The 27,797-nt window shown below is 37.6% G+C and overlaps 1 protein-coding gene across 1 annotated transcript in view; it reads right to left on the reverse strand.

Moving 5' to 3' along the window:
* The window catches only part of LOC311206373 (dynein axonemal heavy chain 5-like), a gene marked incomplete at its 5' end in the record, with an annotated part of 146,980 nt that overhangs the window by 3,830 nt on the left and 115,353 nt on the right, over window positions 1-27,797 (reverse strand). The window contains 5 exons of the mRNA XM_084281653.1: window positions 3,276-3,484; window positions 11,103-11,235; window positions 18,884-19,072; window positions 22,415-22,762; window positions 23,932-24,053. Coding sequence (XP_084137779.1) covers window positions 3,276-3,484; window positions 11,103-11,235; window positions 18,884-19,072; window positions 22,415-22,762; window positions 23,932-24,053 — 1,001 coding nt within the window. The remainder of the gene's footprint in view (window positions 1-3,275; window positions 3,485-11,102; window positions 11,236-18,883; window positions 19,073-22,414; window positions 22,763-23,931; window positions 24,054-27,797) is intronic.

The raw sequence follows: 27,797 nt of genomic DNA on the forward strand, positions 1-27,797 counted from the left end.
GGGCTACCAGACACCAGATAAACTGAAAAATTAGAGAGAGAAAAAGAGCCTGAAGAGCACAGGACAGAGCAATGACTGTATTCAGGGAATCAGTTCAAAGGCTCTGTGGAAATACGGGTATAAAAGTAAGCTCAGAGCTGTGAGTTGTCCTTGGGGATAAGATTTAGACCGCAGACTGTTCTTGCAGAGATAGCAGAGCCTATATGCTGTCTGCAATGGGACTTTGTAACATTTATCTGCTCATTAGAATGAATCCTAGACCCTGTTAAGGACTACAGCTGGGAGCTGGAGGCCCAGCTGGGTATCCCACAGCAGGCAATGGCACAATCGACAGCAAGAAAGGATCAAGGGCCTTGAGGTGCGGCTGTATAGCTCTCCCCAAAACCCTCCCTCTACCAGGCTCATAAATGACCATTTGCCATGATACTTGTTTTGATTTCTAGTATCCTTGCCCTGTTTTGTTTGTTGTTGTTTCTTTGGTTTTGTTTGCTTATATGTTTTTTGAGTCAGGGGTGGTTAAGATTTCATAAACGGGGATAATTATTTCTTGTTTTCCTCACCTGCCTTTTCCAAAACATCTCCCCGGCTTGCTCACTGAAGGCTGCTAAAACTTTGCTCCTTTGCCTTCTAATAAACCATGCAAACTAACTCTGAACCTACTAGAATCAGGCATCCATGGAAGCTATGACAAGAAATATGGAAATCAATTAAATCTGTTGTTTTCACAATCATATTCCCTCCTTTACCTTGCATCTGAGGCCCCTTGTTTTTCACTTATTTTTCGTTTCCTACAGTGAGCAAACAGTGAGCAGGCTTACTATGGAATTAAGTGGGCTCTGAGGAATGGAGGCATTGAACTTCATATTCTTAACAGTATTCACATTGCTTTGGCATCTAAGGCTCTCAGAAATGGGCTGGGGGTCCCTTACGCTGAGTACTCCACAAGCAGAAGGACAGTTCTGCCTTGCTGGGCTTAAAACCCACAGATAGGACAAGTGACAGCAACAGGATACAGAGATGCAAACAAAGATAAATCAGGATCAGCACAACATGAAAATTGGGAGGTAGAAATGAGACATGCATCATGCTATGATTTTAGGGGGAAAATCCGGTAACATCAGATTAACTGCCAGGAGGGAAGAGAATTTGTGGCACTCTTCATTTCGCTCACCCCAGTCATCTTGGCCCAATGCAGACACACGCAGGGAATCGGGTTTCTTTTATGCAGAAGCCTGAGCCTGCTCTCATTTGTATCACTATAAATAAAAATTAACTTCTGTGAAATCACTGAATTTATCCCAGTATATAACCACTCCAAGAGAAGGCAAAGTCAGGTACTATATTTTTTTTATTGCAAGAATGCTTCACTCTCCCAGTGGTATAAATCTACGTTATTGTCTTCTGTCATCCATGGCATTTATCCATTGACTATAAAGCAAGCAGTGAGATCTATGCAAGTAGGCAAATTACAAATTATTTAGGAGCTGTATTTCCTCTCACAAATGAAAGGAGTTTCTCTGACAGTTTCTCTGCTACAACAAACAAGCCATTAGACCCACAGAACTAACACTTCATCACCTCAACTTGCTTGAGAAGATGGAAATCAATTTTCTTAGCATACGAAATAATGGTTATAAACACAGCAATATAATTATTAACAAAAATAATATTTAACTAAATAGAAAATGAGTCTTTGTTCAGACAAGTTTCTTGTAGAATAAGCCATTCCCACAGCCTGGGTTACATAAAATGGAGACTATAAAAATAACCAACTGATTATTAAATTTGTGCTTGTCAGCACAAATTGATGTTTAAATCAGGTAAGCACATCTGCTTCTGGATTTTTTTTTTCTCTGCTCATTATATGTTTAGGAACTTTTAGAACTATGTGTCATGGAGTGTTTAATTTTGGTATTTCTAGAGGCTCTCTGACTTACTATGGTCTATTAAATCATGACTTGTTTGGGGCCATTTTACTCTGATTATTTGGCAGCTTTTTTGAGGAATGCAGATGCACGGATCCAAAAAATAATAATAATAAATGCAGGATGCCTAATTTAGGCTGGCAAAATTTCAGAACTGACACAACCCCAAAGAGAAAAAAATAAAATAAAATAACCAGTTAAAATGACCAGTACAAAATCTGTGTCAGCTCTTCCTCATTTCTAGTGCAAAATCAAACACCAACAAAACCCAGAATCTACCAGGGTTCCATCCAGCCTGACCATTGCAAGAGCTCCTTAGGAATATTTTAGTGTCGTTAACAAATCAAGTACAGAAACGTAATCATTTTATTACACCTACTTCTAGTCTCTTTCATATTTTTGCTTGGGAACCCTTTGCTCAGGGATTTTATGAGCACACTTCTGTGCTATAAAGCTGTATGGGCAGACAGCTGACAGACAGGCTAGATGATAGATGAGTATTTCCCAGCAATAGCGCTAGAGAATATTTGCCATGGTTGCTTTCTCTCTTCTAGGCAGCTGTTTCAGCTAGCTTTTGCATTGCTAACAAGTACTGAGATTAAAATACATCTTTAAAATAGCTCTTTGCTAAGGCTCCACAGAAACCTGTTGGCTGGATGCTCTCACAATGACTCACTTCCACAATTCACAGTTCCCACAAACATCTGTGAATCATAAAAAGCTTTAACTAATGTGGATATCTGTACAAGGGATCTATGCACCACGTAGATATGTATGCTTTACCTCTTTTAACTCTGTTCTCAGGTGTTTCCTTTTCTGTGTTTCATTCTGTGTCAATTTTTAATTTCATTTTACAGTGCAGAGCAGGGGCTGTATTTTTTATATGTCTCTCCAGACGAAGTCTGGCAGTGTTCTGGGATGGTATAAATAACAAGCCTTCCATTTCAAGGAACTGATTTGCAAGGGTTGAGAGTAAAGTCCAAATGTCTTTTTCCTATGTCAAAGTTTTCAAGCTTACCTTGTTTTGTACTTTAAGGGGTTTTCACGCAAAGAATGAAAAACAAATGGAGCAGGGGCAAAAATGAGAAAAATGTGGAAATGAGGAAAATGTGGAAATGTGCAAAGATGTTTTCACCCCATTCCCATTCTATAATCAAAGCAACCATAAGATGCATTCCATTAATTCAGTAACATTATTTTTTGTCTAGCAAAAATTTCTTCACTAGATTTTGAAGTTAATTTACCTGATATCTATGCTAAAAAAATTGCACCTAGTATAGTCCTGATCGTGCTAGCTTGAAGGTGTAATTTAACTGTTACACAGTAGTTAGATCAACCTGGCAGACTTACCTGTGGATTAAAGAATCCTGTCATCCAGAACTGATTTGGTCGGCCATCCAGCAGCCAGCTGCTGAACTGCTGGTTTCTTTCAAGAAGCTCAGTGAACCAAAATCCTAAAGTAGTAGACTCCCAGGAAATCCTAAACCACAGTTTTGGAATTCTAGCATCATACATATTATCTAATGCATCTCGCAGTTCTTCGGACATAATTATGGTTCCTGGAAGATAAGTAAAATATTCAGAATGAACTTTTCCCTAGCTCACAAAGGCAATTAAAATTTCCAATGACATTCTGAGTCTAATAAACCCTCTTTTGTTGTCCCTTAATTGCACACCTGTTGCACTGAAATCTTATCAGTTTGCAGTTAATTTGCACAAACTTATATGACTTGATTCAAACAAAATGTGGCAAGATAAAATATACTTCTTCTGGTATTTTAATCAGAAATAAAGGGGGTTTTAGACAATTCCTTCTCCTTTACACACAATATTTATATTCATTATATTGGCAACGCATTCAGAATGTGATTAATCCTTTAAAACTTTTTAATATATTTTAATGTCTCCCAAATACATGATCAAGGATAGAGATATACCATGTAACTCACTTTCATCCTGAGCGTGTACTGACAGCGATTATATTCATGAAATTCACTGCTATTAATGATAACTTTGTACAATTCCATTATCTAGATTCCCAATAGGAAAATTCTATGCAGAATAAATCTAGAGACAAGATACATATATATATATATATATATATATATATATATATTTTTTTTTTTTTTTTGCAGTGCATGCTCATGTACTGTTGTCTCCATTAAAATATTGGCATCTATTAAGCCTATGCTTTTTCTGTGATACTTGCCCTTCCATGTGCCAGAAGTTCTTAGATCTTACCAGTCTGTACACTCAGTGGTACTAAGAGCAGGCACACAACCCATGCCTCTGGATAATTTCTATATTCCAGCTAAAATAAATTGTAGAGACTGATCTGATAGCTTCCATTTTGATTATATGTTCATGTAATACCAATGTTCAGTGCATCGTCATACACACAGAACTGCTGTAATTGCCACAAGGGTTTTTTTAAATGCCAAACAGAATCAGGTGGCTTCTACTACGGAACATGTAAAGAAAAGAGAAGTAGTCTGGGTGACTGTAAACAAGAGCTGCAGCAACCCATCTGAACACCTGTATGGAAATGATGCACATAATAAGTAAGTGTTTCAAGTCCCTTCCTTCCATTGACATTGGCAGTTGAGTGTAAAAAGAATAATTTCCAGAAACCAAAACACCGGTTTTTAATTTAGATGAATGCAGTGGCTACTGTAAGCACATGTATAATACTTTGTGCAAATCTGGCACTCTCTAACTACATATCAATGTCAAATAGGCTTCATTTTCTTCTAGCAGATAATCAAAATCATAGAGCCATTTAGGTTGGAAAAGACCTTCAAAATCATCAAGTCCAACAATCAACTTGACCTACTGTGTCCCATCACTAACCCATGCCCCTCAGTGCCACAAATGACCTGCTCTCATTTATGGGCATTTCTTTCTGTGCAAGAAACGCTGTGAGAAAACTACAGCACACCAAATTAAATTAATTAATTTTAAAATACTGCAGCAATACAGACTAAAGCAAACACATCAGGCCTATCCTGAAATCTCTGTAATAGCTTCATAGTCACGTTCAGATTTGTGTTCTGGGATATATAAAAATCTTTCATAACACAATAAACAGCCTATTTGGGTATAAACGTTCTCTGACATAAAACTAAAAGCACCAGCATTTAAGGAAGAAGCCACTCTGTGTCACCTCTCCTTGGCCTACAAAAAAATGTAATATAAGGTTATACACTTGATTTGCCCTCTGGAGGTATAAAAAGTAGAAAGCAATTCATGCAACGCGTGTTGGCTTCAATTTCAAAGCAGTCTTAGTGAGGGCAGAAAACAAGTAAACAGAGTCCCCCTGCTACTCCTGAAGATCATTACTATCTGAACTGGGAAAGAACCTGCGGTTCTTCTTTTCAGGCTGATGCAGCCAACTTTCTCCTGCAACGCGAGTTATGAGAGAGCCACATTTTGTTCCCTTATTCTTGCAGGCAGGCAGGAGCATTTCAAGTACGGAGATAAAACCAGTCTCTGCCCCAAAGTATGGTGAAACCTCTCAGGATAGCTGCCTGTTATGACTCAGAGCAGCTGCTGAGAACATTAAGCCAAAGAGATCTTGAGGATGAGGTATGTTCACAGCTCTGGCCTTGGCCATATAGTTGCATAAATATTCCTAGTGAGTGGGCGTCAGCTCTGGCAGTAAGCATACAGTGCTTGAATTTCAGCACTACAGCACACCGAATGACATCTGTGGGTGTTGGGATGCATTTCTGCAGCTACAATATTCTGACAAATATAAAAATAATAAAAAAATAAATAATTGTCAGAAATGAAATTGGTAATACATGAGAAAAATAATAGTATATTTCTGGAGAATGGTGATAAATGCATTTGGAAAACAATATTTGATAAACTAAATGAGTAGTGTAACACCATGCACTCCTAACATTTAACTTGTGAGAAGATCAGAGCCCTGGTTACCATATGAAGAGAACAAATGTCCTATGAACTTAATGTGACAGGCTGGAAAGTATTATGAATCACACAGGCCAGCTGTAAATAACTTGGTTATTTTGGGTTTTTACTTTGCGGTATTCCCTTTCGTGAATGTAATAAAGCTCATCTGAAAATGACTGATGAAAGGTCGGGTCAGTTAAAGATGTTAGGGAATTTTGGCGCCTCCAAAATAATATGTATTATAACTATACTGTTCGCAGAGTACACACAGCTTTGAAATTAGGATTCCCCTTCTTCATTGCTCTAAATTTATACCGTCTCACTTCCAAACCACATCCAAATCTATCCAATTGATATGTAGCAAATAAATCAAATAAATCTACTCAGTTCTGAGAATTTATAGTTTTTATTGATAATTAAATAGTCTGCTCTTCTAAGAGGATCTGTTTTTAGGGTGACTCATTCCAAAGGTATAATGTTGTGTACAGAAAGCACCAGGAACTTTCTTATTTCATGTAGTTGCTACCACACCTACCATGAGCTGAACATGGTGGCATTTTCTCCTAAATGTGCAAAATGTGTTTCTAAGCAGTTTTCCTAGCCAGGAAGTATGCGTAACTGTTAATGAGATGTCTAGAAATAATACACCACACTTAGTAAAAGACAACAGAAGGCACCCTGGATGAACAGTAAATAATGGATGAGAGTTGCTGAGCCAAGAGTAACTACGCCTCAGGACACGCTAGACTCGTCTCTCCCATTTCTCAGATGAATTCCCCGTTGTTACATTACATTCATGTCTTCAGTGAGTACTCTTAATCATCTTTAAATAAAATCTTCAACCAAAAGTGGAATACACAGACGATCCCTACAAGCCTTCCACACACACACTGTAAGGATCAGTAAGGTAAGGGTCCAAGACCTTTCAGTCCAAAACTCAATGATTATTGTCAACAAGTAAAACAAAAATTGTATTAGTCTTAGCAGTTTTTAAACCAAAATTAGTCTAAACATAACCTCCCCATTTAAGTTTCATCTTATCTTTGAGACAAGGTGATAATAATTGGGAAGAAGATGATACTCCCTCCCTTAGTGGGAGACTGTCTTTCCCATGTGCTCTAGCAAGACTAGGTTCCTGAGCTTCTGTTTCTCACCACAGATTATAATAAATAATGGCCTAATGCTCTGGGCTCTTTTGGAGTTCAGTTATACTCCCCTTGTAAGGTACAATGAATGGAAATAACTTACAGCAACATGATGAAAACACTACTATCAAAATTGCAGTATTCTGAGTTTAAAAAATAGTGAAGCTTTACTTCATTCTTCCAGGGGCCTAACATGAGTTTGTGTAGATGACCTAGGACTTCTAAGTGATTCCTATTAGGTATGTAGGACTATATGTTACCTCATGTCTACATGAAGTCCCACATGTTCCAAAATATTCTCTGATGAATGACAAAAAGGAAACACCTAAGGCCAGCACACAGGCTATCAACACAGTACAAGGATGGTGAGGAACTAAAAGCAGATAACTATATATTTTTTGAAAAAGGTAGCAAATCAATGACTGAGATGAAATCAAGCAAATCAAGTCCTGGTTGGTAGGTTACGTATGGCATGCATTACATGCATGAAAGTATGCTAGCTTTGTAACGATGGGTGCTTTATTGTACTTTCAGTGAAAAGTTTGCTTAAACTTGGTACGGCTTCTCCATGACAAATGCCACAGTGACTTCTGAAGTTCCTATTTCTACTGATTCCCCTTCCTTTCCTTTCTATGTTGGTCTTACGACTCCCATAGTTATTTGTTCAATGCTTGTCTTGTAAGTACAAAGTTAAATGCATGGAACAAAATTCCTGGGCCAGTACACAATGTAGAAATCACTACATACCAGTAGTCACGGAAAAGCTTGTAGAGGGGCTGCTGTATTCTCAGGAAATTTGTTAACATGAAAAGCACTCCTCTTCCTAACTCTGCAATTACTGCATAAATACAAGCAGGAGTTCTGTGACCACATGACACATGCATATATGACATGCAAGGGTAACAAATCAAAGGTTTCGTGTATGGCTTCAACTTGTCATGAGGTAGTTCTAAAGGTTTCATTTGAAAACACAAAGTTATCAGGTACCATAAACAAATGCCAAGTGGATGTAGGTTTTTGATCAAAGTAGAATCTAGATATACTCATAAATAAATGAGCTAAGCATTTACCTCTTTCACATTACAGGCTTTTAAGCAAAATACTATGTAGATAAAAAAGCAGGAAATAAAACATATTAAAAGCTGTGGCTTTTTTTTTTCCATCACCAAGGATTCAATATAAACATTCAGTGCTACTGCAAGCACAATCTACTGCTGAGGTTCATAGAAACCACTCATGAGGAACTAGGGGTGACTCCCACAGAATCTCTCTTGTCACTTTATTCACTGCTAGAAGAGACATTTAGGTGCCATCAAAACACTTACCGCTCCTACTTCAGTGCATGGAGGAACAAGGCGACCTCCCCCACTGCAGCCTCACAAAGAGGCAGCATGCAGTTCCCCCCTACTCAAGCAAACTGCACCAGAGACTAGGAGTAACTGAATGGGTCGTTACTGTTCATTGCAGTTAAAGACACTGTCTTCATTAGTGGCAGAGGTGGTCTGAAGTGCCCACTCCCCGTTAAACAGCTACGGTATTAATATTCTCTGCCAGAGGCATGTACCCTTCCACAGAAGAAAGGCAAGGCATCTACACAGGAACTGTATAACTTGTATATTGCTCTGCAAATACAGTCACCCTCTGCCAGGGGCTCAAGATCATATCCCTTTAGGATCTAGAGTTTTGGTTCAATCCCCATGTCTTACTACTCTCCAGATGAAAAGATGAGAAAACAGCTTCTTCCTCCTGTCTATAAATATTTCTTTTTTTTTGCAACATAGTCTCTCTTTAGGTCACTTGAGAGGACAGTCATCATTGCCGTGTTCTGATTTATGTGGAACTGTATTATACCAACTGTGAAATAAATTCTGGGCAATCAATAAGTAATTAAAACAGAACTAATGGCTGGGATATAACTGAGAGTACAAAGTGCGGCTCCAATCTAATTATTACAATTTGATCCAAACAAAAGTCTCCCTCTGGGCTGCAAAGTTTATTGGTGGAGATGCAGGCTGGGGCATGGTTGCCAACAAATATGCTGGGCACATGCTGAGCATCCTTACCCCTCCCAAATGCTGAATGCTGCTTAATCTGCCCTCCAGATAGAGGAACAAGGCTGGCTCTGCTAATTTCCTCAACATCTCTCATGTTCAGCTTCACATAGGCTGTCACTAAGGGGGGTTTTATACATGTATTATCTGAGATAAAATGCAGTGATCAAAAGCAAGATGACAAAGTCCTTCTATTCACATCCAACCTGCAGAATCAAATATTCAGAACACCTTTCACAGAGCTACTCAACAGATGAAGATAGAAGCTATAATCTAAAACACGATATTTGTTTGAAAAATTAGACTGGCTATCAGCAGTTCTGCTCAGGCCTTAACAGGTTCATGAAGCCAGAGCCAGATGCATGACAAAGACAGATGTCAAAATTCACACGACCTGTTTGAGCAGGCACATCGGTTTATCTTATTGTAAAGAAAGAGCAGCACAAGAGATGGCTTGAGGCTCTGATTGACTAGTTTGGGGAGAAAATCTATTGTGAGAAAGCTTCGTGTTTTCCTCTTTGCCGAGGCAAGAGAACGTGTCTAAATTTTCTTTCCATCCGCTAATTAACTCACTACCACACGCATCTGATGCATCATGAATCTGCCAGAAGCCATTAATTGGTATTGTTAACTATACATCCCATTTTGTTTTCAGAGCAATTTTTCACTATATTTAACTGCCATGTCCCTAAGAAAATTATTGTGTTTTAGAGGATTGCACAAAAGTTACAGCATTAACTTGATTAAGCACCTGGTAGAGGACTGTGCCCACTGTGCAACTGAATACTAAATGCAAATAAATTATGTTACTCATCCACCCCTCCGCATAATATTGTACATTTTGAGACTTAAAATATATCTGTCATGATCAAGGAAAGATTAATTCTTTCTTGGATAGAAATCATTATTCTAATTTACTTGAAAAGGGATGCTACGCACATATACAAGGGAACTTTCCTGTCAATTTTGAATCAGAGAGCAACTGGTTCTTCTAGCTTGGAAAATGCAAGCAAGGCAGATCACAGTACTGTCATCACCCATTAGAGGAGGGACTAGTTTTCAGGCACTCTGACCTTCTCCCTGTTGGGACAGTTTGCTGTCTTTCAGGTATTTTCTGCCTTCCTGCTGGAGAATAGCAGACTTGCGTAAGATCTTAACCAGTGGAACTCTTCCTGCTTCATTTTCATTTATCGTTAATTCTTCTTAATTCAAGAAGCTTGGCTGAGCAACATTATACAATATTTCAACAGAGGAGCAGAGCAAAATAGGAAGTGAAAACAAAAAGCAGGCAGTAACATCATCATTCCTTCTTTTCCCTCATTCCTTTTCTGATCAAATTTTCCATCTGTTTCTAGTCACCTTCTCTCTAGATTTGCATTAAATACATTCACCATTGCTCACTTTCAGCCAAATATGCCTGTCTCTGACAGAGAGTGTGTGCTGTTGCCTGCCTCCTGTGATGCTAAAGCAGAACCCTGTCATTCCCTTTTCACTGGCACTCCTACTCACTTCAGATTCCATTTAGAGACATCCCATTTTGTATAACCAGTTTCATGAACATTGCAAATCTCATCTTAGAGTCTTTACCACCTGGCCTGATCACCCTGTCTCTCAATTACTTAGAAGCAACACTTCTACCTTCTTCTATATCATTATGTCTCGGCTTAATTTCATAAATGACTCTGGCACATGACCTGTGGACCTAATCACACAATTCAACTCCCCTGAGCTCTGTAGTGATCCTAGAGTGAATCACAGAAGTGCAGTCATGCTGTGGAACACAGTGAACTGCAATACTGGAGCACACGCAGACAGAATAAATTAAGGTGAAATGTCCCTGGAGATGGAGTCAGTAGGCTATTAAGGTTATAATAAGCAGTAATATGACAAAGAGATGGAAAAAGAGAAAAAGGCTGGCAGGGAGAGAACGTGAAAGAGCAAAGAGGGAGAAAGAGGGAGAAAGGAAGGGAAGGAGGGGAAAACATATATTTAGTAACAGGGCACAAGTAGCCTTTATAGTAAAAGAAGGCATCTTAAATAGCGTCATTCTTCATATTGCCACTTACCATCTATAGCCAATTTGAGATCAGTCAGTGTTGTTCGAACTCTTGCTATAACATGTTGCATGCGGTCAATTTCTTGACGGAGAAATATATTCATGGGTTGAATAGCTCCCATCTTTTGAAGTTGGGCTTTCACCTAAACAAGAATAATGAAAATACATACTACTGTGCAGTAATTTTTGAAAGTAAAAGGTTGTTTTTTCAATTGTATCCCACCGTTCTCAAAAAAAAATGAACTTTTATGCAACAGATGGCCAGGCAAGTCTTGGGCCAGCTGTAAGGTTTAGCACAATGTAACTCATCAGCTCACCGAAAAGAGCTGCTCCATCTTTCTAAGGAAGGAAAGTTCCCTCTTTTGGAAGGGACCAGCAGTTCTTACTGTCCCTGCTAGGCCAAAGAGTATTAGACCTTAAAAAATAATAATACTAAAAAAAAATAAAAAATCATATGTAATACAAAAGTATGTTTTATGGTAACTTCATATTTCCACATTGTGCTAAGAAAGCTTTTTCACCTCTTCTTGCCCTGCAGAGCTGAAATGATGCTACAAATGGACTTTAACTTAACAAGCAGAATGATATATAAAAACAGGATATGTAAAAATGCTACATCCAATAGCACGTGGCTCACTCATAAGACAAGATATCTTTAACTAGAGAGGGGAGGTTGCTAGGAATAATATGGGTGCTGCATTGTTACATCTGTATGTGTACAATTTTGTAGGTAGAATCTCCCAGATTTCTTAATTTTCAAGGACAATAGTTTCACACATTCTTAACAGAGAACATTCTCAAAATGACTTAGTTGTCTATATTACTTAAAGACATGTCAACACTAACATAGCAAAAGCATCCCCTCTCTTACTTTATCATACCATGCTGATACACTATGATTCAGGTATATACGGGATGCTTCATGTTTATCAAAGATCACTGTATACATTAGCGCATGAGAGAGGATTTAGTAGTACCTGCAGAAATCATGGTGCCTACAGCTCAAACAGTACAATGTTTTTACAGAAATCTTGTCTGTAAGACTTTAGTGCTTTTCATTCCTGCTATAACTCAGCTTTCAGAAAGCCAATGGCCTTCTGTCTGTACTTGCTGCCACTCAGCCCCACGCCTCATCCTTCAGACTGAAGCAACATGAACCCTGATCTTTACCATAGTCACTCCACTATTTTGCAGGTGAAGTTCTACAGGGTGACTCTGGAACTGAAAAGAGATCTCAAGCAGCAAAAATAAGATAAGAAATCCATATACTTATGTGGCCATCAAAAGATAATTGACCCATAGAATCACATTGCTAAAGTAATTTAAGAGCTTATTTTGAGCTTACTAACAAAAGATGACAAAGAAAGAGCTGGAAGGTCTATTACTTTCAAAGAACAGAACATCATTGGAATTCTACTGAAGCCAAGGAGAAACTGCAAAATTTGGCATAACAAGTGCTATTTCATGAAGGCCAGAAGTCCACCCGATTTTGCTTTGTGCTTTCCCAGATACATCATTGTATCTGGGAGCGTACAGTCATGCATCTGGGAGAAGACAGCACGCATTACTATGTATACTATACATTATATGCTCATAGGAAAACTTACTACAACATATCTTATTATTATACCAAATAGCACATCTCTGCAAGATAAATATAGTAGTTGAGTAGTTATAACTGCTAGCATAAATGAGTAAATGCTTTGACAATTTCTGTTTTGCAAGTTTTAACTTCAAGCCCAACAAATTACATTTTATTTTAACTTTACATGTTGTTCTCCTTGGGAGACAGTTATCAGCAAGGTTATTCATTATATTTTAATCACAAAGACCCATGAGTTTGCCAGACAAAATGTCTGAGAAATAGGTGCCAGCCAATTATGCTAATACTTTGCAGCCTGACAGTTCATTTTAGAGACTGAGTTAATGTGTTTCTTCCTGTAAAGGAGAAAAACTACTAAAATCACTATCATGAGATTAGACCTCAGACAATAAACTTATTTTGGGTAGTTTACACAATGAAGTATTACCATTTTTTTTCAGACAAAATTCAGGGAAAACTGCTTTCTGAAGATTTCACAGGAATTGATAATTCTCCCTCTAGCCAAAAAAAAAAAAAAAAAAAAAAAGTTTGATTTTTTTTCCAGAATACTTGCAAGACTAGTGTATGACACTAATAAGAAAGGGATTACACGAAATAGAGTTTATGCATTTTGTCCTTTTAATAAGAAATATACTTTATTCTAGTCTGCAGAGCATGTGTTCATTCTGGGCATAATGTAGAGTAAGATTTTTTTCTGTCTGAGGAAAAATTGTATGAAATATCTTGTTAAGGAAGATATTTCCCAAAATGTTGCTATTTATGAAACTTCAAAGAGAAGATAAAATACACATTCTAAAATATTACTACAATGATTACTACTAGGTGTCAGATAGTACCTTTCTTGGAAACCTTGCTGTTAAGATTGGTTTTAAATACCAGCTATGAGGCATGATTGACTGTTTTGTATTAGAATTCTTATCAAGCAATCAGATGACTTACTGCCAGTGCTGTATTTATTATGACACAAAGAGATGGATCCTGACTGACAGGAAAAAAAAAAATCGAAGACAAAACTCACTAACTAAAATAGCCTTTCTGAGATTAATATACTAATTCCATAAAGCCCACTTACTACATCTCCTTCTCAACAGGAAAGTAGCTGTCAGCTAACATAAAACAAGGTGATTTAAAGAAAGAAGGAAATAAAATCATAATCTTAATAGCTCTGCCTGCATGATTTTGCAATGTATATTTCTACTGTATGAGACTCCTCTATACACATTTCTTATCTGTCCTCAGGTCACAACCTGAATACTGTATAGGACATTCAGCAGAAAAGCAGTTGCCAAACTCATACCATTGCAGTAACTGCATATCATTTTGAGTAAATGCTATAATTTTCATTTAGGCCCACTCACTTGCTATGCCCTTTGTCAGCAGAAATGGGAAGTAAGACATTCTGCAAGGTGGCATTTTTCTCCCCATGTCAGAGGTCTGAATAAGAAAGAAAAGCTCGGGGCATGTCCAAGCAAAGCTCTTTTCAAGTGGTGTCAAAGACCCCTTCCCTGTTGTATAGAAGGAAGCTGGCAGTGAAATATGAGGAAAATAGCTGAAGGTCTAGGGCTGGATGACCACCATATCTGATAGAGTTGGTAACTAAACCAAAGACACCTTACAAAACATCTACATTAGTATTTCACTTCAGATGAGCAATGTTTTGTACATTTTGTGGCAAAAATAGTGCACTGAAAAGTAGACTCCATGCATACAAACTGGATTCAGTTCAAATTAACTAACCCAAAAGGCATGCTTCAGTGAGTCTAATATACTCCAGCCACTAACAGGTATTCAGTCTACAGACCCAGACTAAAGTTAGACCAAAGTAAATACCCTAATAAAAAACTTAAAGCAGGCCTGGGTCCTCAGATGAACTCAGATGAACTATCATACAATGATTTCTAATACTTTTTAGTCATAACCTTAGTGGAGGATAAGGCAAAATCAATACTACAAAAATATTTAAGGAACGAAACATTGCTATTTGGGTTAAAAGCCAATAAAGTGCAGGATCTTTGGAGTATCTCCATGTCTATTCCCTAACAAGCTGTTTTTCAAGCTACAAGTGTTTTCATTATAAACCTTTGCATGCGACAGGCTGACATTTACTTTTGCACCTATCCTCATTCACATGGACTGATTGGACCTAATCATTTTACCACTGATCTCTTTGTTACCTGTAAGGCAAAATCCAGAAGAAAATGTGGTTATACAAAGGTTATGCAGAACCCTCATCTTGCCTCTGCCTTTGGACAAAAAAAAAAAACAAAAACAATTTTAGGTCAGGAAGAAGGTTTATTTTGCATTTACATCACCTGTATCAAATTGGAGTCTGCTAAAGCATGCAAAAGTGACTTGTTTATTGTCTTTTGGGTGAACATTTGGTCAGTTATTTGACTGGTGAAAGGAAGAATTACAAGAACATATCAACAAAAGAAGAAGAATGTATCACGCATATCAAAGGCTAATAATTGAGAAATTGAGGACTTTGTGTGACAGCCTGGATTTCACAATGTGTCAAGGGAAAGTACCATCCAGAGCTCTCAATGTCTGCACACAAATAGTTTCAGTATCATCCATCCCTAACCCAATCTGTTGGGGTTCTCACTGCAAACAAATTAGCTCCACACTTTTTCAGTGGAATCACAAGAACTGGACAAAGATAGCAGAGGCACTTTCCCTGAAGAGTGATTTATATTAATCACTTTCATTTGTTTCCTTATACTTCCATTTGTTTCCTCATTCCTTTTCTCCATTGACAGCATAACTGGATTTTTGAAGACTACCACGTAGTGGCCTTTCTGGAGCACAATATTCTGTTAAAAGCAAACCCAACTGGTACTGCTAAGACTACCGAACATTTTGCTTTCTACTGCTCTTATCCCATGAGGCATGCAAAAGAACTCTTTTTGACACATTCCATCAGTCTCTTACAATGTAGTAGATTAGTTTTAGTTTTTCAGGATTTGTATACCAATCTAATAGGTAATAATGCCCTGAATACAAGTAATAATGTCCTCAATAACCAAATGTTGACTTAAATTTATAAACAATAAAACTTACTTACTCCCTTTTTTTTTCAGATATCACATAAGAATTCACATAATTCATTTCAGTCCTTATACCTGCAAGCTTAATTTCACTTGGCTCCTTAACTTTTTATATTCTAGATTCTGCTAACTTCTGCTTTTCCCTCTAAGAATATCTGAAACCTCTCCCTTCTTTTCTGCTCTGACTAGTGAAAGTATTGGTTATATGTTAGTGAACTTCTTTTTTTCCTTTTGGTATTTTAGACATTCTCTTTTTGTCAGTTTACACAAACTGTCATTTAAAAATTTAATTTATTTACAATTGTCCTCTCCATCCTTCCTAAGAAATTGCAGAATAACAGAACTTAAATTCAGATGAGAACCATATTTGATTTTTTGCTTATTGTGTAGAAATGGCCACACTCCTGGTACCATAAGCACAATGCATAAGGAGATAGAACTGGGCACTAATGGGAGAAAAGGGAAATCCCCTTCTGACAAAGAAAGGATTATTGAAGACCCAAACTAGTTCTAAGATATAGAGAATGAGAGAAAAGGTACATCCATTAGGCAAAATGAGAAGGAAATATTGAAGAACCAAAAACTGCAAGAAATAATGTCAAATTTCATAACACTGCTGAAGGAGAATCTGAACCTACAATGCAGTTGACACAATAAAAGAGTTGTACAGAGGAGCAAATTATTATCAACATGAACTATTAGAAAATGGCCACAAGATGTTCTGTAGATTCTTAGAGTAAAAGAATTGCTACCATGATACAGAATCTGATTGTAATTTTTGGATGGTGGAAAAGCACCATGTTGTCCATCAGTAATATGAACTAAAGAAACAGGTTATAAATAGAGTGGTGTGATTAATCAAAGTTCAATTCACAGATCAAGATGCAAAAAGTCTGAGAAAATTGGAAATCACCAGGAAGAGGTAGTAGCTACACTTACTGGAAAGAAAATGAAACAAAAGTGCATCCTGAACTCAGAATATATTTACAAGAAATATAGGGAAAAAAGTAGATCCAACAGGTTATCCTCTGACTCTGCCTGTTAGAAGAAATGGGAGGGAGATTTGGGGGGCATGATGCTAAAGCATTAATATTTAATATTTGCTTGTCTAGTACCAATGTGAATATCATTACTTGAATCGTAAGAGAAAAGCTGTCAAACAAATTGAACCAAGAGGTTTCCTCGAAGCTCAGAGAAGATGTCAGAGAAGCAGTACAGAAGCAAAGAGCCATCTAATTGTGAGAATCATTATATAGATGATTGCTTATGAGAAAATAAAATCTTGCATGTACGCTTGACAGATCATGAGAAAGATAATAGCTTGTCATATTACTGGATGACAAAATGGCAATGAAAATAATTGGTGGTGATTTTTTATTACCATCACTTGGGAAAGTACATATTGTACCCAAATACAGAGCTAAAATGGGGACAAGTTAAGAGTACAGGCTTGAGCTTGAGACACCCTCCAGAATCTTGGTCCTTCAGTACAGTCCCTGGCTCCATCACTGGTTGTCTGCAAAGCTAAAACAATTGAGGGAGTAACTGAAAAGGGGAGGCCTATTCTATGTGTGCTTTTTATGGATAACCTGAATGAATGAAACTAAGAATGAATGAAAGTGAATAAGACCAAGATTAAGCAGAAGAAATCAAAAGTTCAGTACTACTAGTGTCTTCTAAATATTACAAATTCTTCAGGAGGAAAAAACTTGGCAATTTAACAAAGGAATGAAGAAATAGTTCTTTGGAGGATTTGGGAAATATCTTGGAAACAATATCTCAATAGATATTCAAAACTATACACGCTACACAGGTATTCAATATGCTATCTCTATTACAAACTGAAAAAAAAAAAAAAAGAACTGAATAAAACTAGAAATTAGTTCAGTGAAACATCTTTAACATCTTTACTCCAATATGAAGGATAAGAAAAAAGGACTGACAACAACCCAAGATGCAGACTATAAGTACAGATTCAAAGTGCAAATTATTAAATGTATTAAATCAATAATTAAGAGTTAATAATCACTATAAATTTATTTAATTCTATTTAGTATTTAACATATTTGATGATTTATTTATTACTAAATAACTGTGAAAACTAGAAAGCTGACTTAATTCCAAAACAAGCTCTACAATAAATGATTAATATACTCCCATTGGGAAATACTCAGTAAGCATGTGAGAGAAAAGGGATACACAAGCAGGAAAGGCTGGAAAAATAACTGTATAGAGAAAGCTGCTAGGAAAGCTCATGAAAGAAAAGCTGCAAATTTAAAGTGGCTTGCCAAGAGGGAAATGAAAAGAGAAGTTTTGAGCTGAATTAGTCAGTGATTTATACAAGACATTAAATCTAAGATGAATGGTACAACAGAATATCAGAAATATTGCCAGGGCCCCAAGACTACTGTTCATACCCTAAGTGGACATTGCAGTTTGTGCAGAAAACACAGTATAACAAAACAAGTTGTAATACTGCACACTGGGCAGTCTACAAGAAGCATGGACTGCAAGCAGGGGAAAAAGCATTATCAGTACAAACAGTTGTAAATAATAAAATCATGGAAAGGGGGAGTTTTCAAGAGTTAATGTTCAGTATACACATGGTAATACACCAGATCCACACTTACAAAATGATGAAAGAGTACTTTGTGCTGGAGTTTACCATTTATTGAGACTGTGAATTGAAAATGTGAGAAAATGTGGCAAATACATCTGTTATGGCTCAAACTTAAAAAAAAAAAAAAAAAGTGGGGAGTGGGAGACAGAACACAAAAAGGCCAGTGATAAAACCCACTATTCAGAATGGTGGTATCCTAATAGAAGTAGGTAAATTGGAAGCTATAACTACTGGTATCCTCTTCTAAGCTACTGATGACGGAGAGGACTTTCTGAAGTCTCCAGTGGCTATTCTGAGTCAAGGTAATTCACTAAGCGGACTATGGCATTTGCAATATATGTTTCTGATATAGGAATAATTTAGATGATAAACTAAAACGGACTTCTAAAGCACTATGTGTAATTTTATGAGGTTTTTACAACACAGGTCATTAAAATTCAAGAAAAGAAGCACAATAAAACGCATAAAACATGAACATGCATATATACATAAAATATCTGTATCTCAAAAGCAGCATGTACCTCATGAGGGTTATAATCTGGAGGTAACTTCTCCAGCATCTCATCAGCAAGACGTTGCACCACTGCTTCTCGGGTTTCCCCTCCTCCAGTGCTGCTGTCTTTGGGCTGGATGCTTACTATTGTACTCAATGTCTCATTAGCCAGGTTAGTCTGGTAAGTTATATCTGCATTAGGGTGAAGTCCAAATACCTTAAAGAAAAAGGGAAAAAAATAGGAAAAAAAATGCAATTTTCCTTTTTAAAATTTGTCAGTGAAAGAACCCATGAATACAGACAAACAAGGAAGAAAATCTACCACTCTATAGCATAATAGACATGAACAGGTCTGTGGAAGCCCACCCATTTAACTGGACAAGAACCAAGCCAAATTATACAGAAACATTAACACAGGTTACATCTACAACTGCATTTTCATTCAAACAACAAGTGTGGTTTTGAACTGATCTTCTGATTGTTACCACAAACCAGGCTTTGGATCATGCTGCACACAGACTTGATTCCTTTCCACTGGATGAGACTAGACCTTGTTGGAAACATGCCATATGCAGACACTGACCCCTCACCACTAACTTCTCTCTACAGCTCTAATACCGTTGTACTTGCTCGAGTAGATGTCCCTAACAATCAGACCAACTGCCAATTCTAATACATTTTGTTTCACTCAGACTCTTAGGATTTTATAGCATGAAGCACAGCGAATAAAACACTGCCCATGTTTCAAGTACTCAGAGATTTTATGACCGGTGATAATATTTAGGATATTTTATGTTTTGAGCTATTTTTGGTTTAAGTCCTCCATTCCTTACTTCTCCTTCTTTTGAAATTGAATTATTTTATTTAAGAATACATCTAGCAGAGAATTACTGCAAAGCTGCCCTTTGTTTAAATGATAATAGCTTTCTCAGAAACCTCTGCTGAAATATCAGCAAGTCTCTGATTGTCAGGTGGATTGCAACTTTCATCCAGGAGGAATTGGACTGTAACTTATTTCACAAGCTCTCACTGAATTATAGCTATTAATTGTCTCTAACAAACTTTGAACCACTGATCCAACAATGAGGAATGCTTACCCCCAAACTGAGCACCGATGCCAAGCAATTTTCTGTCTCATGTTATGTGGTTTTGTGTATTAAAATTAGCATATTCTAAGAAGGTACTCCTACTAATCAATATTTACACACTTTGAGTGCAGAACAAAAAGGGCCGTGTGCAGCATTTTTTTTGTAAATCTAGAAACTCAAAGACAAGGGATATAAGTGGCTACACCTGTGTCAAAGCTAGCAAAGCCAGTTTACACAGTATGTGGATCTGACCCTTACAACAGCATAAAGAACACAGTGCAGACCTATTGTTGGCTGTGAGAGAGTGTGGGACAAAAACTAGCATAGAATTAGATTCCAAGTGGGATTGAACATGTTTTACAGACAGCAGTTACCTCAGCCTGAATATTTAGAGCTGTAAAAAGTGAAAATATCGATCCACTTTATTGCACTCATATTCTATCATCACGTGATGAAATACACATTTGAAGATACACTCTTTTCTGCTTGTGCTCTTGCAGAGTAAGGGCTTATTTGTCTTTGTTCTTTCAGATTTTGTGGCAATGCTATAGCCCAAGTTAGAAATACGAAAAATATCTTCTATCGTGAATGTAAACTGCAGTGCTAGACCAAGGGCTAATTTCATAACTGGGGTAGTATTGACAAAGACAGGGATGATACACATTGAAAAAAAATCTCTGGTGCTAGGTGTTCACGCAAGTGATATATGATCACAGAAACCAGAGTAGTAAAACAATGGGCAGAGCAGTGTCTTGGAGGTCCTGTAAATTAATCAAGGAGCCCAATTTCTCATTCCCTGTGATCCAAAATCTCTGCGAATTTTGATTAAAAAAGTGACGTTGGATTCTGTCTTTCAGGGTTTTTTTTAGCCTGATAAATCCTCAAAACCAATTGCTAATGCTCTGTGCCCCTGTGAAATCAAAGCCATTTTCAAAGGGATTGCTGAGTTCAATCACCCTCTTCAGAAGTCAGTGTTTATTCTGATCAGAGGTTGAAATTTCATCAAAAGAGCAAGGATACAGCAATCAGACTTATTCAATCTTTCCTTCTCAACAAAAAGTGGAAATGGGAGGAAACAAAGATACACTGTTTTGACTAGTACAATATCCTTTGTGGAACAAAGACAGCTGGGAGCTTTAAAGGTTAAAGGTTGCCATGAGCAATTTTGACAGATTTTGGAAGACAGAAGAAAGTAGACATGTTCTTTCCAACTTGTGAAAACATGAAGGAGAAATAGATGTTTGCATTCTTGGACTTCATCCTATTCACATAAAAGTCAATGGTTAAAGGTGCATCTTTATCAGCACAAATGCCCTTGCATCCTCTTTCACTACCTTCAGAGATTCAAACCTTTAAAATTTTGTTTTATGAGCATAGAATCCTCTCAGCCTCTTATCCAGCACATTATCAGTAAGAGAAATTCATTTTTTTCTATTCAGTCCTGTCTATTTAATTATAATAGAAATTACCCATAAAGGCATTTATCAACTTAACAGCAATGAGACAGAAACCCATAACATTCACTTCTATTTCAATTTTAACTGACTTCAACACCTGTAGCTGTATTAGAGAGAATAGGAAATTGCAATCCTCCAATGAATGCGACCACTTCAGCATACACACTCTGAGTCATGTAAAAATGTTTGCAACCAGGAGCTACCCTGGACTTTACTCCATCAATTCATGACAACATCCATCTCTCACTGTCCTCAGAACAAAACATTGTACTAAGTATAACTTGTAAAATGAGACTATACAGATTTATCAGTTCTATTTACTCATGTCTGCTCTATCCCATGCAGAGTCACAAAGTCAAGTTTAGGTTGGAAAGAGCCTGTTGAGGTCATCTAACCCAAACCACATGCTCAAACAGCTCAGCTAGAGCAGGCTGTCTAGAATGGTGCCCACTTGGGTTTTTGAACATGTCCAAAGACTGTGACTTTCCAACCTCTCCGAGAAACCTGTGCCAGTGCTTGGCCACCCTCACTGTGCTTTGCTGTGTTCAGACGGAATTTCCTGTTTTTTACTTTACACTCATTTTCTATTGTCCTTTCACTGGACACCAATGAAAAGAGTCTGGTTCTGTCTTCTTTACACCCTCCCAACAGTTATTTATACAGATTGATAAGATCCACCCATGAGCCTTCTCTTCTGCAGGCTAAAGGGTCCCAGATGTCTCAGCCTTTCCTCATATGAAAGAAGCTCCAGTTCCTTTATCATCTTCACAGCCCTCTGCTGGACTCACTCTGCTAAGTCTGTATCTTGCCCAACAGGACCAGGGCACGTGAATGTGGGGCTTCTTCTAAGTGTCTGTACCTCTACATCATCTTCCTGCTTAGCAGATATTTAATAGACACCCACTACAGCAGTACCCTTATTGGTCTGCCTGCTAATTCCGCCTGTACACTCATGGCTCTGGAAAATGATTTTTTTTTGACAAAAACTCTATTTAATACTTCAAAATATTTTACCTCAGGTGTATCAATCACTGGCAATTGCTCTATGTACTGGAGATAGTCTTCAACTGTTTTCCCTTTTGGAATAACATAATCCTTGTAGAAACAAAATTTGTCACTAAACATATGCTCTCCAAACCATACTCTTGCAAATGTATTCAGCAGTGCTTTGTCAAGGTCATCAGTTACACGGCCACCGTACTGCACTTCCCCAAGCATATAGCGAACGCAGCTCCAGTTCACTCCACGTTTAATGTCCATGTCATCCAAATGATTCTGAACAAATTGCACACTGGCTGTGAAGTCTGCCTGATTAAATTCATAAGGAATATTCCAGCCCAGTGGACCAAACTTTCTTCTTTCCTGGAAGACAGGCAGAATTAAAGGTAAAAGGCTGATAGTAATTTTGGAGAAAAGATTGAGTGCAGAAAAATACATGAAATATGCTGGGCTGTATTCCACCAACTTAAAAAAAATGATTTTTCACTTAATGCATACAAGGCCAAATGTTTGATTAATTATCTAGTACTTAAATATTTCTTCATTTATCATCACCAGTAGACAGAGATGAGCAAAAAAAAAAGAGGAATATAAACATTTTCTCTGAGAAAATACCCTCTTTTTTAAGTGCAGTGACTCTGTGAGTCTAGAACTGTAGTTTTTTAATTTCAGAAATGAAAGTGCTGTTTTAGGAAAAAATGTTCAAAATCCATCAGCCGTGACTATTTTTTGTGGTTCTTTTATGGACATTCATAGCACTGAAGCCCCTGCAGGTGCACACAGGAAAAAGTTGCTTCTTACTGAATCATTTACAGATGCAGCTAGCAGTATGTGGGTGTTTGGGCAGTATCTGATATTCTTAATTACCACCAAAAAGCTGAGCCAAAGGCAAGCATGCCACAGGCTGCCACTTGGACCACAATGGATCAGGGCATGGATGCCACAGAATTAAATTAACTAGGTAACAGATATAAACTAAGGATGCTGAAAAATCTGTCAAGAGAACAATGAAAAGTTGTGGTTAATCCATCAAGCACTTTCTCTAACAGAACTCCTGAAAAGCAAGACCCAGAACCATCTTCCACCTTCTTTTCCTCCTGTAGGATTCGGTGAAGGAAGGATTTATATTTATGCCGTCACCCCCTCTCATTGTGAAAACAGTAGTTTCAAGACTAGGGTTTTCTTCTCCAAGCTGTAAATTTCTTTAATGTACTTTTATGGTTTAAAGTATTAGTACAAACTGGTTAGTTGAAATATAGATCATACAGTCATGCCCAAAGACTTTAACATAAGAGTAATCTAACTGTTAACTGGTTGACTGTCCTTTTTGACTCTGAAATACCATCCCTGTTGGAGGGACAAGAACAACATGTGCAGGCAGGTGCAGTAATAGAGGCATGTTTTCTTTCTTATTCTGTTTATATTAATTTGCCAATATAGGCTTTACATATAGATAAGTTTTTCATTACTAACATATTCATTAACAAATGAAACATGGCTTCATCACAGAAGAATAAGAAACAATTTGAAACCTGAACAGTTGTGTGAAGAAATGCTACAGCATATAGCAGTGGTTTCCACTGGGGCATGTTGCTCACTTCTAGGTGATCCTGAGTAATAGCAGAGTATGTTCGTTTTAAGCTAGCTTTCACACCTAGAAAATAAGTATAAAAATATTATATATGAGAAAAAAATATATATGGAATTAATAACTCCAACTTCAGTTAAGCAGGATTCACTCCTCCAATTTACAGTATTATCTTATATTATGGCTACATATAGCTTCAAATAATCCCTCTGAATCAATTATCTGCTCAGCAGGTCATACCAGGCAAAGTTCAACTACATTTTGTTTCATGTAGAAGATGACAGACTGGAGATTATATTAAATTCTGGAATCCATAAGGAATTGCACTTAAGTAACCATATTCCAAATGTCAGCAGTAACAACTGAATAATAAACATAACTATTCAACAACTGACAAAGACACCTAACATGTCAAATCAAACTGCACATCCAGTAGTCTGTATTTCAATATTTACATACAAAATGAAATTTGGTTCTACCAAAGATAATGTATTTAGATTTCATTCCTAAAGCAATCTCAAAATTCTGTGTGCAGCTTCTTAAACTGGCACCAAGTAGATGAGGTAAGATCCTAAATTCATAGTGGAAATATTAATACTTGGGGAGGTTTGTTGGAGCACTGAGGCTTCATATCCCAGGAAAAGATTCAGGCAGATGTTACTGACACAATTTCAGCTTCCACAGAATATGTAAATAGCAGATGCTTTCTGGCAGTGTTACTCAAGCATAGTCTCTTCTTTGCCAGACAACACCAAGTGGGAATTACTCACACCAGGTCTGTCTTATGGTACCTTCCACCTAATAAGCTTAACACAAGACTAAAAAGATAGATTTCAAGTGCAGTAAATAGAATGGCCAAGTCACTGTACTTCTTGTGATACAAGAAAAGACTTTTTGCTTCTTTCCTATTTCACAAAGATCCTGCAGAACAATATTCAAGCAAACACATTTTCAACATATTATTAGAATAAAGCTCCGGAATTAAGAGGAATTCATCAAACAAAGAATCTTATCACATCATGCTACCAACATAGCAGGACAGTATCAGAACACTAAAACTGTTTATATTTAATCTTGACTTAAATTTTACCCCAGGCATATTTCTGTTATTAAGAGCAAGTTGCAAATTGGCTATAGTATGGATTAGAACACTGCTTCTTGGCATTATAGGGTGTTGTCACTTGATAGATTTGATTTATGATCTGAATGATAAGGAGGGATCACAGTGCAACTAAAAATATGCTGAGCACTGAATAAAAAAGGGTAGAGGAGAAGAGAAAGAGGTAAGAAATTTTTATCAGGACACTGACTGCTCTTGAAGGTGAAGTATATACACTGAAAGAGTGTTTTCTACAGCAATCAAACACTAGAAATCTTACTAGAGTGCAAAGGAGGATGAATACTGAAATTAAGAGTTTTAAATGACTGAGGGATTAAATTTGACCTTGGATACAAATTCTCAGCTCCTACAGACTTCATTAACTGAAATCAGTGGTAAAACACACATATAAATGAAGGGTAAGTTAATGTGTTACACAGTCAAAAATGAGAGAGTTAAAAGACAGAGTGTCAGACTTAAGGATTTCTTTCTGCCAGAGTCCAAAATACTAATACAGCCTTCCCTCATCATACACAATGAGTAGACATAAGGCAGTGTAGTAAAGTTTCTTCTATAAATACATAAATGACATCTGCAGGTAGCAACATAATTTGGGTAAGAGAATGGCAGTCAACAGCAGGACAGCAGTAGCTTAGGAACTACTTAGAAAAGCTGGATGCTTTCATATCACACAGAATCCCACCAAACAGGTGAGGCAGGAAGGGGCCTCTGGTGGCCACCTTCCCCAAAACCCATTCTCAAAGCTGGATCAACTACAGCTGATCACTCAGCACCTTATCTAGGTGGGTTTTGAAGATGGAGCCTGTAAAACTCCCTGAACAAGCTGTTCCAGTATTTGACCACCCTCACACTGGGTTAAGTATTTTTCTAATGTTGGACTGAAATTTCCTGGTTTTCCACTTCAGTCTATCACCTTTCCTTCTTTCACTTGGTACCAATGTCTTGCAGTTTTCTTTACACTTTCCCATCATGCATTTATATGCAATGATAAGATGCCTCCTGATTTAACCTCAAGGTTAAACAATCATTACTCCCTCAGCCTTTCCTTACATGCTCCAATCCCTTCAGTATCTTTGTGGCCCCTCACTGACCTTATTCCAGTATGTCCATATCTTTCTTGTGCTGGGAAGGCCAAACCTGGAGAGACCATTTCAGGTATTCTCTCAGCATGGGTTGAGCAGAGAAGTATCACCTCCCTCAACCTTCCAGAAATGATCTCCTTAATGCAGCCCAGCGTGCTGCAGGCCATCTTTTCTCCAAGGGCATATTGCTGGCCCATGTTCCACTTGATGTCCATCAGGAGCTCCAGGCCCTTTTATGTAAATCTGCTTTAGCAGCTGGTCAGCCCCATTGTGTGTGGTTGTATGGATTTCTTTCTCCCCAGGCGGAGTACTTGGCATTTCTCTGTGTTGAGTTCAGCAGATTCCTGTCAGCCCATTTCTCCAGCCTGTCAAGCTCCCACTGAACAACAACATGACCATCTGGTGTATCAACCCCTTCTTCCCACTTTGTCTCATCTATAAACTTGCTGAAGGTGCACTCTTTCCCATTGTCCAGGTTATTAATTAAAAGTATAAACATTTTCTTTAAGCATTTATAGATATAAATTTACATATTAAATTTTAAACATTTAAATAATTTTAAACATTGCTGACCCTAGTATTGATCCCTAGGGTACACCACTAGTGACTGCTCTCCAGCTGGATTTATGCAGCTGACCAAAATCCTTTGAGCTTGGCATTTCATTCAGTTATCAGTCTACGTCATTGTCCACTTACATAATCCCTACCTTATTAGTGTGTCTGTAAGGATGTTATGGGAAGCCGTGTCAAAAGCCTTTTTCAAGGCAAGATAAAAAACACTGTTTGCTGTCCCTCATCCATTAAACCAATCACCTCATCATAGAATGCCAGCAGGTTGCCTACTAGTTTCAAAGATTAGTAAGTAATCAATGGCTTATAGTTTTCTGGCAGCCAGAAAAAGAGGAGTACACCAGGAACAGACATTGTTCAGTATGTTCATCAATTTCTTGAATAAGGAGATAAAGGGCAACCTCAACAAATTTGCAGACAACACTAAATTAGAAAGAGTGGATGACATACTAAATGGCAGAGCAACAGTCCAGAGGAATCTGCATAAAGTTGAAGACTTGGCCAATAGAACCTGCATGAAGTTCAGCAAGAACTGTGGCAGACTAACTCCATGCATTTGTATAAGCTGGGGTCTGACTGGCCAAATCCTACTGGTAAGCACCTCAGGGTTATTGCAGATGCCAGGATGACTACAAGACAAAATAGCACTCTCCTAGCCAATAAGACAAACCAGATAGTAGGCAGCCTTAGAAGGAACATAGCCAACAGATTAAAGGAAGTTCTTATCACTTTTTCCTTAGCATGGGTTAGGCTTCCCCTCAGACAAAATGTCTACTTTGGGCATACAAGAGAAATGGGAGATGTCTATAAAAGTGGTGGGGTGCTGCAAGTGCTTGACCTACAAAAATAGGTATGCAAAAAACAGCTTAAACTGTGAACACTGAAAAGCAGCAGATAACTGTGTGTACATATGCGGGACAGCGACAGTTCAAAACTGAAATATTGAACTCTAAAGCACAAACCTTTTACTTGGCAGCTGCAACTTGTACAGGCTACAAAAATTGGCTGAGTCAGAATGATGTAAGCCAGAACTACCAC

This window comes from Netta rufina, assembly GCF_964035555.1.
Source record: "Netta rufina genome assembly, chromosome: 2".
Classification (NCBI taxonomy): domain Eukaryota; kingdom Metazoa; phylum Chordata; class Aves; order Anseriformes; family Anatidae; genus Netta; species Netta rufina.